This window comes from Nicotiana tabacum, chromosome 20 (genome assembly GCF_000715075.1).
Source record: "Nicotiana tabacum cultivar K326 chromosome 20, ASM71507v2, whole genome shotgun sequence".
Taxonomy (NCBI): Eukaryota; Viridiplantae; Streptophyta; class Magnoliopsida; order Solanales; family Solanaceae; genus Nicotiana; species Nicotiana tabacum.
In genome coordinates, this window is record NC_134099.1 from 93889061 (window position 1) to 93907185 (window position 18125).

General features: G+C 38.8%; 1 protein-coding gene and 1 non-coding gene across 6 annotated transcripts in view; both read right to left on the minus strand.

The window, feature by feature from the left end:
* Window positions 1-1619: 1619 nt before the first annotated feature.
* Window positions 1620-1701, minus strand: TRNAS-UGA (transfer RNA serine (anticodon UGA)). Its single transcript has one exon. It is a non-coding gene; the product is annotated as a tRNA-Ser (tRNA).
* Window positions 1702-2532: 831 nt separating this feature from the next.
* Window positions 2533-18125, minus strand: part of LOC107809493 (5'-3' exoribonuclease 3) — a 35270-nt gene continuing 19677 nt past the window's right edge. For 3 of the 5 annotated variants that reach the window (XM_075239959.1, XM_075239961.1, XM_075239962.1), the window contains exons 9-23: window positions 10366-10443; window positions 10153-10239; window positions 9170-9520; window positions 8866-8961; window positions 7788-7883; window positions 6614-6684; window positions 6124-6252; window positions 5935-6011; window positions 5517-5557; window positions 5366-5440; window positions 5126-5283; window positions 4437-4553; window positions 4256-4331; window positions 3712-3791; window positions 2533-3623 (exon numbers count right to left, since the gene is read on the minus strand). In XM_075239959.1, the coding sequence (XP_075096060.1) occupies window positions 2891-3623; window positions 3712-3791; window positions 4256-4331; window positions 4437-4553; window positions 5126-5283; window positions 5366-5440; window positions 5517-5557; window positions 5935-6011; window positions 6124-6252; window positions 6614-6684; window positions 7788-7883; window positions 8866-8961; window positions 9170-9520; window positions 10153-10239; window positions 10366-10443 (2265 nt within the window). In that variant the 3' untranslated portion in view covers window positions 2533-2890. The remainder of the gene's footprint in view (window positions 3624-3711; window positions 3792-4255; window positions 4332-4436; window positions 4554-5125; window positions 5284-5365; window positions 5441-5516; window positions 5558-5934; window positions 6012-6123; window positions 6253-6613; window positions 6685-7787; window positions 7884-8865; window positions 8962-9169; window positions 9521-10152; window positions 10240-10365; window positions 10444-18125) is intronic. The other 2 variants (XM_075239960.1, XM_075239963.1) reach the window with 1 other exon arrangement.

An 18125-nucleotide genomic window follows, 5' to 3' on the forward strand; every position in this document is an offset into this window, starting at 1 on the left:
GAGGAAGGTTAGCCTTTGTGAGAAGATTCTAGAGAAGTATGGGCATTTCCTTAGGAAGATCCTAGATCCCTATAGGAAAGTCCTCGGAATCTTCTAGGTTTGGAGAGAGTTCTAGAGAAAGCCCTTAACTTGTAAATACTAAGGACTTGTGTAACAATTAATATTTACACACTAGCCCCTAGGAGACTAGTATATAAAGGGAGCCACTCATTTGTAATTCACCAAGCAAAATAATCAAGTTCTCTCTAATACAAAAGCTTCCTTTGGCAATTCTCTTGTATTCTTCCATTCTCTTAGCGATCTTGAGTGTAGTAAGGCTGACTTGACATAGCAAGAACGTGAGCAAGTTGTGCAAGATCGTGAGCGAGTTGTCAAGTGCCGCAGGTGTACTTAGTTAACAACTAAGGAAGTGACAACCCAAGTAACTTTTGGGCGGGTCATTTGACAAATGACAAATGACCTGCTCAATTATTGACTCAATCCTTTTTGACCCGCCCAAAATCGGCTCAACCCGCTCATTTGACACCCCTGATTCATACTTCCTCATACCTTAAAATGATGGTTATACTGGCCATTTTGTCACATAAATTTCCCTCTTGTGATTTTCCTTAATTTTGTTGTTCAAGCTCTTATTGGTTCATCACACAGTAGTTTCTTGTTTAGGGACAATGTCCTTCGCAGGTGGTGGTGATTACTAGGGGTGGGCATCGGTCGGTTCGGTTCGGTTGTGAATATTATCGGTTCTTCATATCGGTTATCGGTTTATAAATATACTAAACCAATAACCGAATCGATAAGATATCGGTTATCGGGTGTCGGTTAGTCGGTTATCAATACTTATCGGTTCGATTATCGGTTTACCCGATAAGAATAAAAATTATCCAAAAAAATTATATTTTTATTATAGAAATCGCGACCATACTATTAAGAGAAAGGAATTGAATTTTTGCTCTTAAAAGAAGAGGGATTAAATTTCAACTTAGAAAATAAAACTTTCTTTGCATTTGAAAATCCGAATGAATGATCTCAATTTTCAAAGTTATATGTTAATAGGAGTAAGTGATAAGACATTCAACAATCTAATCTTACTAAGTATCTCACTGCGGGCGGGCATAATTCACAGGAAAATAATAAAATCTTAATCTTGTAAATACTAAAGAATCAGTGCAACAAAAGAAACAAATAGAAAAATTAAAAATACGAACAATTAATTCTCTAAATTTTAAAACTAAAAAATCTTAATTGAAAAATTAATATGAGAAATTCAGAAAAGTTTAAAACTTACTCTAAGGATTAAGGTTAGAAGATGAAGAGTAACTACCGAGAGAATTGAGAGAATGAAGCCATAAGGTGACTTTATATACTTAGTGGATAAAATTATAATTTTGATAAAGCTTATTGGGCTATCGGTAAAACCATTAATAAATTGGGCAAACCGAGACCCAAACCGATAACCCACTAGTCAAATAACATTAAACCGTTATCGAACTATTTACCCAATAACCCGATAACATTTTATCGGTTCAGTTTATCGATTATACCCGAACTAAGTTCTTAAGAAAGGAGGACACCGTTCTTACCAAGAAATTAGGAATAAAAGAAATTGTCAAAAACTAATTCGTCGACAGCAGGGTTCGAACCTGCGCGGGCGAAGCCCAACAGATTTCAAGTCTGTCTCCTTAACCACTCAGACATATCGACCTTATTGTTGATTTATTTAGTTAAGACTTAATTATAAGTTTTAATAACGAGATCACATGAGACCTTATAGCCACACTCCCAAAAGTCTTCGCTCCTTGTCTCTGTGTAATTAATTTAAGAAGAGGGGGTAAGACATTCCAAGGTAAAGCAGCTTTGATTCGTGTAATAGGCATAGGATTGAGGGATGAGAAAGACGTCATCTTGAAAATGCTTGAAACCACTTGTAAATGTAACAAATTAATTAGTGTGCTTAGAGGTTGCTTCTCTCATTCGGCCGCTTAGTCAGTACCTTTTCCAATATGGTTAATAATATTACTTCCGCTTTTTCATTTCATGTAGCTAACGTGTTTGATTGGATAAAAGAGTTTTAAGATGTTTAACCTAACATGTGTGTTATTTTAATTGTGGCGGAAGAAAAGTTAAATTGATGGTTGAGAGTCATTTTCACTAGTTACAGAAAAGACAGAACACATTTTGATTACCTGGTTTTCCAGTAGTTATCTAAGAAAAGTTTCTCCATTTGATTGCATCTCTGCAATCTTATTTGCATACATACAAGTTAGAACGACGGAAGAACATGAACCATCTAGGTATATGACAGTCAACACAGCAATCGAGCAGCTCTTGGTGAATACGGTAGGCACATGACCTTTGAGTTTTTGCTTGAGAAAAGGGGACTAAGTCGGCTATGACAAGTAAATATTAATAGGACTTGCTCGCATAATTTGTTCTAAAATATGCAGTACTTTCACTGGAGGAAAACACCTGCAGTAGTTGTGGTTGTGACCGTGAGAGTGAGAGTGAGAGTAAGCGGGAGGTAGGGAGAAAATGTTTTCCTGAATAAAGCACTGATCGGAACACTGATTAAGCAGTCTACTTGATGAGAGATTTCATCTTTATACATCCAAGATTGATCTTTCAAATAATACAATGTGTTTGCTCTAATATATGAAGCTCAATGACATCTGTGTTACAATAAAGTATGAAAAAAAACAGATCTAAAGAACTACTATTACCACATTACCGTTATGACAAGAACCAGAAAGTGGCCTGCAGATAATTATCATTGACAACCAACAACTATTTTCTTCTACCTGCTTCCGAAAGTAAGGAAGTCGTTTGCAAGATCCGTCGCATCCTATGGCAGCAAACGAGCTTAGCCTAGATTGTCCAGGCTAAAAACAACCCGCTACCGACTATGCCCTGAAGAAGGTGGCCTTCTACTTCCTCCCCTCCCTAAAGCTGAGAACTGATTTCCTGAAGGATGTGGATGATGATATCCTCTAACATTTTGGTTGGTTTGAGGGGCCCATCCACCACCACGTTGGTTATAGTTTCCAGCCCCGTAAGGTTCATAGCTCGTAGAAGTGCTATATCCACTCTGCTGGTGGAAATTAGCAGTTGGTGGAACTGGTACTTGGTCCACATGCTGAGGATGACTGGCATGCGAGGAATAACTGTATCCACCATTTTGCTGCATTCCATCAGTATGATGTCCACGAGTACGATAATCTCTGCTGTGGGTGACAGGTCGCCCACCACTCTCGTGGTGAGGGTGAGACCTACTGTAAGAAGCCACAGCAGCAGGGACATAAGACTCGCTATAGCTATGGTCGTAGTGATGCCGTACAGTCGAGGAACCTGAAGATCTGGGTTGACGTCCAGCATCTCGAGCAGAATGGCTGGAACTAGGCCGTGTGTTCTCATGAACATTGTATCTATGGGTTTGAAAGGGAGGACCACGTGCAGCAGGATAGGACGCTGGTCTGGCATGCGTATAGTCATCATGCCCCTGACCATTATATGCACGCCTGAAATCACTATGTCCACCCCTATCTTCTTTCTTCTGCATACTATTAACCACCAAACGATGCGCAGCTTCTCCAAGCTGACGACCAGAAATTGCACCAGGGTGGTGGTTCCTGCAACAATGCACACAAGCTAAGTATAACCTAAATAGACAAGATTGGCGTACTGACTACACTGCATCAATTATATGGTGCAACATACCGTCCATTTTCCCAAGGTTTCTTCCTAGTATCCTCATGCCATAGTACAGGATCAGGTTTCATATCACCTAATGCGACCATCTGTATAGAAACAGTACATTGCTGAGAGAAAAAGATAAATGTGTGCAAGAATGAAGATTCTGAAAAGTTCAAAAAGGTGCACAAACTTGTAAAGGGTAATGAGACATGAATGAAACACACATATGATGATGTGTTAACCTTAGCTGGGAACATAACCACAGCTGGTTTCTCATTCTATATAGGTCATGTGAAGGCAACAACCAAATAGGTATAATTAGAGAACCCTCATCAATATCTGCACCAAACACTGCTTCGAGGGAAATCTTTTTTCATGTACTCACAGAGGAAATCTAAGAATAGCATTCTAGTAAAGAATAAGGCATCCACCCCCCCCCCCCACCCCCACCCAACCCCCCTGGAAGAAGGAAAGGTGAATCTGTTGTTTTCACCAAAACCTAAGACATCAGAAACAAATAGATTCATGGTAAAAGATCGGTTGGAGTAAGTTGTTCAGCATTATGTACCTTCTTTGGGAAAATAACCCCTTCCATTGGCCGAGCGATATGTTTACGAGTATCGGGAAGTCTGTATATTGCACATCTGAAATGCAAGAACAGGAAAAGCTGATGAGCAAAACATAAAAGTTCTACGTTGGTCAGCAATGTCAGTTGATACAGATGCTGCTGCCAAAAGCTGGGTTCTTACATGACTTGATTTTGCTTAATATCCTCCATCCCTTCAATAGGTGATCTAAAAATTGGAGGACAAGGATCTCCCATGCAAAGGGATAGGTATCCGTTCATACCACCGCTGCAAGAAGACCTAGAGAGAATGAGAAGAGTCCAGATAGGACTTCAAATATTGCGGTTGGAGCAATGATTTACTCACAATAGACAATATTGAAGATACAGAACAAAGTGATGGAGAAGAAGATTTAAACATACTAATTTCACACATGATGAAGAAACATGATCCAACTCAGAGAAAGAGCAGATAACGAATAAAAAGAAATTAGCAAGAGGCTCTAGGCTGAGTCACGAGTGGAGACTCGGATCACAAAGACAAACACAGAAATAACTTTAAAAAGGTACTCAACAGCACAAGTTTTGCAGTACAGAACTCAACCAGGTTAGAAGATGAACTGAGACAAGTGTCATTGGAGCTGACCAGAAAACTGAAAGACAATTTCATCCACCCAACACAACCAATAGCACCAATTAACAGCTAGTCATGAGAAATGCTCCCTGACTTGATCAATTTTCTCATTTTGGCTAAAAGTCCTTCAACGTCCAAATAAACAAGAACCAATCGAAAACAAACAAATACACAAACAAAAGGAAAGTCCAAATTAATAAGCTATTCATTAGCACAGATAGCTATAGTTGCAAACAAACCTAGCTATTGGGTCCAACTGCTCCTTGACTTTGAAACGTTCGTTGTCTGTAAGCTTCTTACAGCGATCATCAAGAGAGAAAATGCATGGAGACAAAGGATGAGATAATGACACAAAAAGCATATCACACATCACACTGTTTCTTCGTGTTTCTTCTTCCTGTATGAAAATAACTAAATTAGCAAATAAAAATCCTGCGAAGAGAGTCAACTTACTGATTCAGAAACAAAAACTATCATACCGTCAAAGAATGTTCAATTTTTGCAACCTCTGCTAGGAGCCGCGCTTCTTCAATGAAAGGCAATTTTGCAATACCCTTCAATACAGAAAGAAGTCAACGCAAAATATGAGAATCCAGTTCTTAAAGAAAACTACAAGTGCTTAGTAAGTACCTGCCAAGAAAAGCGTTTTCCATTCATGTCCACCTCAAAATCTGCACACAAAGCATGATATAACTAAAATTGAGAAGAAGCACTACAACAAACCTAATACAAGCAGAGAAGGTATCTTGTACCATGTACTCCCTCCGTTTCAAAAAGAATGCACCTATTTCCTTTTTAGTCAGTTTCAAAAAGAATGAACCCTTTCTTAATTTGGAAATAATTTAACTTTAAAATTCTCCTTTTACCCTTAATAAATTGATTCATAGCCACACAAATATATATGGACTATTTTCGACCACAAGTTTCAAAAGTCTTCTCTTTTTTCTTAAACTCCGAACCCAATCAAATAGGTTCAAACAAGTTGAAATGGAGGGAGTATAATTTATTGACAAAATGTCAACTATCAAAACGAAAAAGGAGATCATACCGGCAGGATAAAAATCAATAATGAGCGAAGTTGGGTCTGTCATCAACCTCCTATACTGCTCCGGAAGAGCATGAGCACTGCAATAAATAGTCAACATTCCCAAGCGTGAAAACTAGCTTTTTTTCTTTTTCTTTTTTAAATGACAGGAGAGACAAGTTGTTTAAGGACTGCAAAAAAAGAGGATTAAACCTGGCAGCAGGGAAGACCCCCAACAGCTGATTGAACGGCTTGAAAGGTGAACCTAGTTCAAATGTGATATTCAACTGGCCAAGATCCTTAAGATCAGAAGCAAATGGTGCGTAATGATAGGGATAAAACCTGCAGAGGAACAACGTATGCAATGAAAGCCAAAGCGCCACGATGATAAGCAGTGTCTAAAACTAGAAGCAGAATTAGAAGAAGGTCGTTCCATAGAAAAATGCAGCACGAAAATAACACATAAATTGAAAGAACAAAATTTCAAGTATAAATAAACGTGATGGATGTGTATGATCATGTGAAATGCAGACAAAATTTGACAGTGAGGTGCATCAGTCATGTGGTTCTTGGTCCCAAGTACATTATACACATGCAAGACAGTGTATACTATATACTAAGGGCAATATGTCCACACATTAAAGAGGGCTAGAAAAGGAAATATAAGCAAAAATAACCTCCTGTATTCAGAAGGAAGATTTACCACTGCCAGGAACAAACACCTTCATAATAATAGTGCATAACCCAGCATAGCCCTTCTGTATATTTTATCACCTACAAACAAAACAAATTTGTTGTAAGGTCCAAAGTTTCAATTGATTCATAAAACACCCTAAAAGCCTTACATAATGGCAGTAAAAGCCCAAACCACACCTACAAATAAGCAGCATTTGCATTTGTGGCCTAAAAGGCTGAAGTTTGTAGTCATTCAGATCTCCTAAGCTTTATTTGGATAGTTATTCAAGAATGCAATTTGGAAAAATTTCTTAGAAATGATTTTGTAAATCTTCTGAAAAGAATTTGTCGTTGGGCTAAAAAGGGTAGCCTAGTGCATGAAACATCCCGCTTTCATGCAGAGTCTAGGGAAGTGTGGCACCCCAAGGGGGTGTGATGTAGGCAACCTATCCTGAAATTTGTTGTTGGACTAATTTCTCAAAAGCTTTTCTGAATAACACTAAAAACAAACCAGAGTTACTTCCTTAATGGACCACACACTTTTAAATATATCACTTTGACCCTCCCTTTTCTTCCAAGTTATTCTTATTTATTTTTTACCCATTTTACTCTCCCTATTATTGGATTCAAAAATATTCGTAACTTTTCTCATCTTACACATTTTTTCAAATGTAAAATCTAGTATTAATTTCTTTTCAAAAAAAGTTCCTTATATAGCTGGGGTATAACTTATCGTGTTAATCCAATGCATGTTGCTTAAGAGGTATTATTAAAACATTTACATAATGGAGACAGAATTAATAATATGTGGGTGGGTGGGGGGGGGGGGGGGGGGGGACAGATTGTTTTATCAAGTAATAAGTAAATGTTTTACTTCCTGCTTTAGCAAAGAACTAACAACTATTTTCTAAACACAATTTTGGAAAAGCAGCTGGATATACAATTTTTTTTCTAGAAAGAACTTTTAAAAAACATTACCATATACAATAAGAAAATATCCCAAACAAATAAGGTTCAGATACATCATTCTCAAATATAGAAGATAGTAAACATAGCAGAAAAGAGTTCTGTACTCGAAAAACTATATCTTGGTGCAGAATCACCAAGAATAGTTAATCAACAGATGTCAAGTTCTAAATTTTCGACCGCCTCAATATTTCACCTTAACCAGTAAAGATGCTACCCAAGACCAGATAACTTACAACGTCTTTGCGTATTGCTTCCATTTCCTCGGGTGTTTTTGCAGAAAATTTTTCTTCATAATATCTCTCTTTCCATCCTGGTGCTCCCAGTTTGACCTACAAAGACAAATCAGATAACAAATTTGCAGAATGAATATTTTGACATTAGCTACTATAAAAGATTCAAGAGGAGCATGATTATATTGTGACTATTTGTTAAAGTTAAATACCAGAAGCTGCCAAAGATCTCAAACAAAAAAATAGCAACATCCAGCCCTCAGGCTGTTTACCAGTGGGGCTACTACATTTTAAAACCCACTAGAAAAGGTCACCTAAGCCAGTCTGCATCATGATCTCAGGTAGTTTAGTCAAAGTAGACCACATGTAGTTCCATTACTCTAGAAATGCATCGCTTTCTCAGGAAATTTCAAGGTAGTAATTCGTCTAAATTGCAGTCATCAAGAGAAACTCGACTGATGCGACTCACTTTTTTGTTATTTCTTGTTTGATGAATAAAAGAGACAATTACTGATTTCATGGTAAACCACTAACAGGGCTTAACTCATAGCTCTAATTGAACACGCTCCTATACGATCTCAGTCCCAAACTTGAATAAACTAGCGCAGCAGCCCATGGTTTGACAAATTTTTAGTCAAGCACTGACTGTGACAATTCGATTAAAATAAAGATTATAGATTATCCTTTTGTAAGTAAAATAAACATGATCAAATCTAAGAAAGAAAAATTTCATATAATTTATCAATTCTAAATTGATAATAAAAATTGATTAAAACTTTGTGTTCAAGGTTTCTATTGCTTTGACTTTCTTAACGACTAAGTCGAACAAAATTTATCATTTTCCAATGGAAGCAAATAAATCACACTATGCAATTCAGCACAACTTTTCCACCAAATACTCAGATTATTTTCATCCCTCCAATACAAGCAACCTGAACTTAATACCCTATGTAAATCAATAGTTTAAATATTCAAATTCACCAATCTGATTGATCTATGATAATTTTAAATGCCACATTGGTTTCCAAGACAATCACGCGCACAACTTCCAAGGAGTGAAAAGTGATGTTAATTTTCAGACCTTGTCTTCTTCAGGATTCTCTGAATTGAAAATATCATTCTTGTCACGGAGCAACTTGTTTAGCTTTGTTTTCAGTTCTTCCTTGTTTTCAGAAACCTGAATGGCATAGAAAAAATTAGAAGATAATCGAATTTGTTTAAAACTAATAAGAAATACATGCTGTATGTGAATAACAAAGTTAAAGAAAACTATCAACACCTATAAGCAAACCTAGACAATTTAAGTTCATGAGATACAACCTAGCCCTAAAACTGGCTGGAGTAGGAATACATTAAAATGTCTCTCCTGAAGCAGGAAAACATACTTCAATTTCAAGGCTATTCTCAGCTTCAACTATTGCAGATCCTATCGTGGCCTCGGAACTCAAACGTGATACTTTTTGCGCACGGACAACAGTCCTTTTAGCATCAGAAGTCTCAGACTGCTCATTCTTAATGTCAAGGATGGAAAGACCAGAGGTGGCCTGCCCAAGCTGATCAGGTCTACAAGATTTTGAAGCTCCTCCTTGTTGATAGGGAGAAGGTGAAAGACCCGCAGCTAGACGAGAACCATGGAATCGAGCTACTGGAACAAGAGACTTCGGTTCAGCTTGAGGTGTAGAGTCATCTCCTCTTTTTGCCTGCGCCTTATCACGCTTGATTCTTTCAGATTGTCTCTGAATACACCATAAAATAGTAGAGTGAAGATCATTTTATATGCAAGGGATCAAGAACTAGAGGTATTGCGTCCTAGAAAGAAGAAAAACACTTTTTCCCCTGTGAAAGAAAGGCGCAATAAGAATAAATAATGACCTTTATCCAAAAAAAGAGTAATAAATGATACAATTGCCAGTTACAAAATAATTTCAATTAAAATAGAATGGTTAACTGCAGAATAAATCATAGAACATTGATGCTTTGTATTTATAGCTATAAAATCAAGTAATATACAGTAAAAGTAAATATATTAATTCATCTCTATTTTAATGATATACAATTGAAAATTGATCTTAGTGCCACAAAAACTGCTACTAGGATTCTTCACGTGAACCTTTTCCCCAAAAAGAGGACAACAAAATTCACTAGCACTATCCTCCTTTTTTCTTTTCCCTGTTCTTCATTTGCTTTTGATGGATGAGGACTGCAAAGAGCATTGATAAAAACCTTCTATGTTTAAGATACTAGTCATCTCTACTATCAGAGAAACATGCCACTTAAAACCAAAAATAGAAAACAGTAAAGCTACAATGTCCTTTAATTTTTTTCAAAGGGAGGTGAAAAAGCAGTAAATGGTCAGACAAGAGCAGACCTGATGTAAGCGAGATCTCTTTTGGAATATCTTATCTTCATATGATCCTACCGCCTGAATAAAAGATTCTACCCTGCCAAGGTTTGGCTGAAAAAGAAGCAAAAGAGGCAAATCAAAAGGTTAAGTACAATTTGCAAGAATAACTAGGTAGACAGGCTATAACAGGCACATATCTAGATTAAAGGGTCACCGATCAAAGGAGTAACCAAATACCTGGCTTGCATCAGTCAGATACCCTCCCAAAGACCTAAACTCCTTCTTATAAACAGCCATCAACAAGTTTATTGCGCCCTGATAAGGAAGAGGACAAAGAAGGACGATGATTATTATGACGAGTATCCTACAACTGGTTTGCCAAAGAAACTTGAAGAACAATGTTGAGGTTTCTTAGAGCAAAAAACAATCTCATTCGTTCATAAACATAATACACGTTCTCCAAAAATCAAACTTCAAGAAAAAACACTCATCCGTTTATCCTACGTTTTTGAAGCATGTTGTATTTCATCAAATCGTATGACAAGGTTCCTAGAGAGGTTGGTGGAACAGCATAGGGAGAGGAAGAAGGATCTGCACATGATGTTGATTGACCTGGAGAAAGCGTATGACAAGGTTCCTAGAGTGGTTGGAGAAAGCGTATGACAAGGTTCCTAGAGTGGTTCTCTGGAGATGCTTGGAAGCAAAAGGTTTGTTGGTTGCCTACATTAGGGCGATTAAAGACATATATGATGGAGCTAAGACACGGGTTAGGTCAGTAGGAGGCGACTCAGAGCATTTTCAGGTTGTCATGGGATTACACCAAGATTCTGCGCTCAGCCTGTTCTTATTTTCCCTGATGATGGACGCACTCACACACCATATTCAAGGGGAGGTGTCATGGTGTATGTTATTCGTTGACAACATAGTTCTGATTGATGAGACGCGAGCCGGTGTTAACAAGAGGTTGGAGGTTTGGAGACAGGCCCTTGAGTCAAAGGGTTTCAAGCTGAGCACGACTAAGACGGAATACTTGGAGTGCAAGTTCAGCGTCGAGCCGAGGGAAGCGAGCGTGGATGTGAGGCTCGAATCACGGGTCATCCCAAGTAGAGGCAGTTTCAAATACCTTGGGTCGGTTATCTAGGGGGTAGGGGAGATCGACGAGGATGTCACACACCGCATTGGGGTGGGATGGATGAAGTGGAGGTTAGCATCTGGAGTCTTGTGTGACAAGAGAGTGCCACTGATACTCAAAGGTAGGTTTTATAGAGCGATGGTTAGGCTGGCGATGATGTATGGGGCTGAGTATTGGCCTATTAAGAACTCACATATCCAGAAAATGAAAGTAGCAGAAATGGGGATGTTGAGGTGGATGTGTGGGCACACTAGAATGGATAAGATTAGGAATGATGATATTCAGGAGAAGGTGGGTGTGGCTCCCATGATGACAAGATGCGGAAAGCGAGGCTCAGATGGTTCGGGCACGTACAGAGGAGAAGCTCAGATGCTCTAATAAAGAGGTGTGAACGACTAGCTTTGGAAGGCACGAGAAGAGGTAGAGGTCGGCCTTAGAAGTATTAGGGAGAGGTGATCACGCAGGACATGGCGAGGCTTCACATTTCCGAGGACATGACCCTTGATAGGAAGTTGTGGACGTCGAGTATTAGGGTTGTAGGTTAGGAGGTAGTTGAGTCTTTTTCTATTTCGTACCTTTGTGAGGCTAATTTTTGTCTTAGACTGCTAGTGGTTATGTTGTGTCTTACTACTCTTTCGTTTTTCATAGTGTTGGGTCTTTTTACTAGCTATCGCTTTTGCTTTTCATCTATTTTTTGGTCTTTATGATGATGTTGTTATTCTTATGTATCTGTTGGTGGTATTGATATTGTCTCTTTTCGTCTTCTTGAGTCGAGGGTCTCTCGGAAACAACCTCTCTACCCCCTCGGAGTAGGGGTAAGGTCTGCGTACACACTACCCTCCCCAAACCCCACTAGTGGGATTTTACTGGGTCGTTGTTGTTGTTGTTGTCGTATTTCATCAAAAGATTGGGTCACTAAGTTCATCCCTAATCCCTCCACAATGGATTACAAACCAAGGGAGCTCAAGAACTACATTGGTGTGACTTATTTATCCTAACACCCATATATTGCATCAAGGTTCAATAATCCAGAATTTTTCCTATGGTTCTGCCCGATACATGACCTTTCTGTGCATCAAAAATTGAAGGGCCGATGATAGTAACCAGAAGTAGATAATAGAAGAAATAGAATACAGAAGTTAATATTAATGGCAATAGTTTGTGCAAGAATCTTAAGCACAATTACACCTATAAATTTGTCTGTATGGAGAGGACAAGGCTCCAAATAAAGTACTTTTACTTCTGATAGAACATGTCTAAATAACTAGTACTAATTACATATTTATAGAACCACATAGTAAGATAAGATCAGACAACTAAAAACTAGGAATATACTAAACTGCTGGAGCAGTTCCAAGGAGCAGTTGTTGGTTGACAGTTTCATCAGATATGCATTTCAAAAGCTGCAGCAGCTGATACTTTCTTCTTTCTTCTAGAATAAGTCTTTAGAATTGGGACTTTATCAGTGCACCCCCCCGAAAGATGCCTTGTCCTCAAGGCAGAAAGAAGGAAATTGAACAGCAAGCAGGTCATAGTCTTCCCAACTAGCCTCTTCAATAGAACGATGACGCCATTGAATAAGCAGTTCCAGAGTTGACACTCCGGATTCTTTCACCCAACGATGCGATAAAACTTTTTCAGGTTCCAACATAAGTTCCAATTCGCCCAAAAGTGGTAAGGGTGGGGGAGAGGTAACATCAGAACAACCAAGAGCAGGGCGAAGCAACGAAACATGAAAAATGGGATGAACCTTGGATGTTTGAGGCAGCTGCACTTCATAAGAAACAGGACCAACTTTGCGCACAATTTTGTACGGGCCAAAATATCGAGAAAGCTTCTCATTAGGACGTTTGGCTAAACTCTTCTGCCGATAAGGTTGCAAACGAAGGAAGACAGCATCACCCACATTAAAAGATAAGTCACGCCGCTTGGAATCAATTGAGATTTCATCCTGGATTGTGCCTTCAAGAGATTGGAATTTTGTACGGGCCAAAACATCTGATCTTGCTCCACGAGCTGCTGTTCAAGGTCAACAATTTTAGTTTCGCCATGAACAAAAGAATGCAAGGGCGGTGGCTCTCTTCCATACACAATCTGGAAAGGGGTCATATTGGTTAAAGAGTGGTAACCAGTATTGAAAGAGTATTCAGCCCAAGGTAGATATTGAATCCATGGTTTTGGCTTGTCGTGTGCAAAACAGCGCAAATACGTTTCAAGGCATCAATTGACTACCTCCCTTTGACCGTCAAATTGGGGATGATATGAAGTACCCATACGGAGACGCGTGCGACTCAGGCGAAAAAGTTCCTGCCAAAATATACTTGAGAAAACAACATCACGATCCGAAAGAATGGAGCGAGGTAAACCATGCAATCTGACAATTTCTTTACACAAAACACCAGCCACTGTTTTGGCAGTAAAGGGATGAGATAAAGCTGGAAAATGGTTGTATTTGCTAAACCTGTCCACCAATAGTATCAAAGCCATTAGAAGGAGGAAGTCCAACAATGAAGTCTAAGGAGATATCCTCCCAGACTCTGTTAGGAACAGGCAGAGGTTGTAAGAGACTAGCTGGAGCTAATGTTTCATATTTATGTTGCTGGCATATCAAACAATTCTGGACAAACAACTTAACATCATGCTTCAAACAAGGCCAGAAAAAATTTGCAGATACTCTTTTGAGAGTTTTCAAGTATCTTCCATGCCATCCTGTTGGAGAATCATGCGCCTCTGCTAAAATCTTGGCTTTGAGCTCAGGATAATCGGGAATAACCAGCCGAGATTTGTAATAAAGATGGTTAGCAGACAACGAAAAATCTGGATGAGTTGAAGGATCAGAAGAAAGTTGATCTCGAATCTGCTTAGTATATGGATCAGCTTCAATTTCTTCTCTCAAATCACTGAAGTCTAATGGAATAGGCATCACCAAAGTAAAAAAATCAGCATGTTGAGGGCGACGGGATAAGGCATCAGCTCCTTTGTTTTCACTTCCAGACTTATAGACAATAGTGAAATCAAAAGACAACAATTTAAGCAACAACCGTTGTTGTTGAGTAGTAGTCACCCGCTGATTCAAGAGGTATTTGAGGTTGTAATGGTCAGTGGTGACAATAAAATGCTGACCCAGAAGATAGTGCTTCCATTTTTGCAATGCAAAGACCAAAGCTAATAACTCGCGATCATAAGTAGATTTAATGTGATTAGAAAAGGAGAATCCCTTACTAAAATATGCAATGTGATGGTACTGTTGCAGTAGAATAGCCCCTACTCCATCAGATGAAGCATCACACTCAACTATAAATTGTCGAGTAAAGTCGGGAAGACGAAGCGCTGGAACTGATGTCAAGATCCTCTTAAGATTTTGAAAAACCTCTTCTACCTTTGCATTCCAGTGAAAAGCACCTTTCTTGGTCAATTCTGTTAAAGGACGAGCAATGATCCCATAGTTCTTAACAAACCGCCTGTAATGCCCTGTGAGACCTAAAAAACCGCGAAGTTCCTTGACATTTTTTGGCACAAGCCATTCCAAAACAGAGGATATTTTGTCCGAATCCACGGCTACTCCATCTCGGGAAATCACATGGCCCAAAAATCCAACTTGGGGTTGTCCAAATAGACATTTTTTTGGATTAGCAAAAAAAAAATTAACGGAGAGAAGATGAAGGACTGTTTGCAGGTGGTGTTGGTGTGTTTGAGGGTCAGGACTATATATTAGAATATCGTCAAAGAAAACCAGGATGAATTTTCTAAGATATGGTCTGAAAAGATCGTTCATGGAAGCTTGGAACGTGGATGGTGCATTGGTGAGCCCAAAAGGCATTACAAGAAATTCGTAATGGCCTGAATGAGTGCAGAAGGCAGTTTTATGGACATCATCAGGTTGGACTCGGATTTGATGGTATCCTAAACGTAGATCAATTTTTGAAAAAATAGTAGCTCCATGTAACTCATCCAGTAATCAATATTGGGTATGCGATATTTGTCTGGTACAGTGATTTTGTTAAGGCTACGGTAATCCACACAAAACCTCCAAGAATCACCTTTCCTTTTCACTAACAGAACTGGGCTAGTAAAAGATATTGAGCTAGGACGAATGAAATCGGAATCTAATAAAGCAGAAACTTGGTTCTCAATTTCAGTCTTTTGGCTATGTGGGTAACGATAAGGTCTTATGTTTGGAGGTTTAGAATTTGGTAACAGAGGAATAGCATGGGAATATGTTCTAAATGGTGGAAGAGAGGTCGATTCAGAAAACAGACTGAAACTCATCTAAAAGTGTCTGAATTGGATTACCTGGATTCTCTGATAACTTGTTAAAAGATTGGAGGGAAGCCACAGTGAAATTCGCCGACTCACCCCTTGTAGTTTGTAGCGTTTCCCTTGCCAATTGAAAATTATAAACATATTCTTCCAGTTAGCTTGAATAGTGTTAAGAGAAGCTAACCATTTGATACCAAATACCAAATCAGCCCCTCCAACTGCAAAAGGAAGTGATCCTGAGTGATGGTTAAGCCTGGCAACTGAATTTGAAGATTCCGACAAACTTTATTGCAACGTATGATGCCCTCATTCCCTATCTGCACACCAAATGTTGGAACATTTCTACTGGAAGTTTATGCTCTTCTACAATGGATTCAGCCACAAAGTTATGCGTGGAACCACTATCCAGAAGTATTATAACCTATCTCTGGTTGATTGCACCCTGAAGCTTCATTGTAGTACCAACTGAGTGTCCCAAAATGGCATGAAAAGAAATTTCAGCAATGTCAGTTTCTTGAGGGTCACCGTTGGTGGCGTTGATTTCATCAACATCATCTAATTGATCTCCTCCTGTAAGTTCCATGAGAGACAGTTTCGTAGATTTGCATCTATGACCTGGTGCAAATTTCTCGTGGCAACGATAACAGTCCCTGTGCCATGAGATTTCTCCTCTCGATATCCGATGTTCGTGTTTGAAGTGGTTGGGAGGTTGCTGGGTTGGTAGAAACACTGTTTGGTGAATTTTGATGTGCAGAGGAAGAAGCAACATTATTCAGGGCATTTTTAATAGAGTGCAATGGGTTTTGTGTAGTGGGTCTACTGGTTGGGGTCCAATTAGGCCCTCTATTGCTGCGAATTGAGCTTAATTTGTTTTCAAATTCAAGTGTCAAACTCATTGCTCTGTAAACTGTTCTGGGTTTGTGAATTCTAACATCAGATTTAAGTTCTTCCTTTATCCCATTTAAGAACACGCCTAACAAACAATGATCTGGCCAATTCGTGACTCTAGAAGAACGTTTTGCAAATTCTTGACGGTACTCCTGTACAGAACCTATTTGCTGGATGCTACAGAGATGCTCGTCCGGGTTTTGGAACTCCACAGGACCATAATTTTCTTGCAATGGTTCCACAAGCTCTTCCCAGTAAAGCAACGTCTGCTCACGATTAATCCAAGAGAACAGATCAAGAGCATTGCCTTCCAGATACATTGTTGCAATGTCAACTTTGTGTTCTTCTAGAATTTGATAGTAGCAGAAATATTTTTCTGCTTTCAAAATCCATCCTCTAGGATCACCTCCTTCAAATCTAGGGAATTTCATCTTCGTGTGTGGCCTCCGTGAAGGATTTTTTGGCCACCTTGGACTATCGATATCTTCTTCCTCTTCTTGCCAAGCGGACTTTCCTCCCTGACGGGTTCGGTAACTGGTTTCCTCTTGTTGGGTGCGACTAGTCTGGGCTTTCAATGTAGCAACTTCTGCTGCCAGTGAATCAATTGAATTTAGTTTTGATGCTATGATAGATAATTGTTGGGCAAGGGATTCAACATTGGGAACGTCTTCTTGAGAATTAGAAGATCTGGTATTGACCATTTTGGATCGATTTGCTCTGATACCAAACTGATAGTAACCAGAAGTAGATAATAAAAGAAATAGAATAAAGAAGTTAATATTATTGGCAATAGTTTGTGCAAGAATTTTAAACATAATTACACCTATAAAGTTGTCCGTATGGAGAGGACAAGGCTCCAAATAAAGTACTTTTACTTCTGATAGAACATGCCTAAATAACTAGTACTAATTACATATTTATAGAACTACATAATAAGATAAGATCAGACAACTAAAAACTAGGAATGTACTAAACTGCTGGAGCAATTCCAGGGAGCAGCTGTTGGTTGACAGTTTCATCTAAGGGTGTTAAACGGGCCAGGTCAGCCCGGTTCCGGACCGGTTAAAATCGGAACCGGCCCGGACCGGTAGAAAGGGGCTGGGTTGGGCTGGGTTAAGGGTGTAGGGCGGTTTGCATCGTTTACCTTCGAACTACCGGTTACCCGAATTGGTCAAACCCGGTCAATGAACAGTTTTCTTCAACTGGTTAACCGGCCCGGACCGATTTAACGGTAAAATTTTTTTTTTTTTTTTTAAAACTGGGCCCAGATTTCTAACCGTTGGCAACGGTCCATTTCAGAATATGGTCGTTGCCCAACGGCTGAATTGCACAAATAGCCCAATTTTGTTTTTTTTTTAAATTAACCCCCTTTGAAAAGCTATAAATACCCCCCATCTTCTCTTCCTCATTTCTTCACTCATCTCTCAATTCTCATATTCTCTCATTCTTCAATCTTCATTCTTTACCTATTAAAGTGCAATCAACTATTTGGCTATTTTTTTTGGAATTTAATTTATCGTAGTATTTATTATTTGAAGTTTGAACAATTGAACTTCAAAATTGGAACAATTGACGTTTTTTCGTGGTAACATTGGAGTTGCAAAATCATCAAGTGCTCAATTTATTGCCGAATTCGGTGCACTCCCTCCAACTCTTTCTCTTATTTACTATTTTATTTGCATATTTATTTGTTGCTAGTAGTTAAAAATTTTACAAT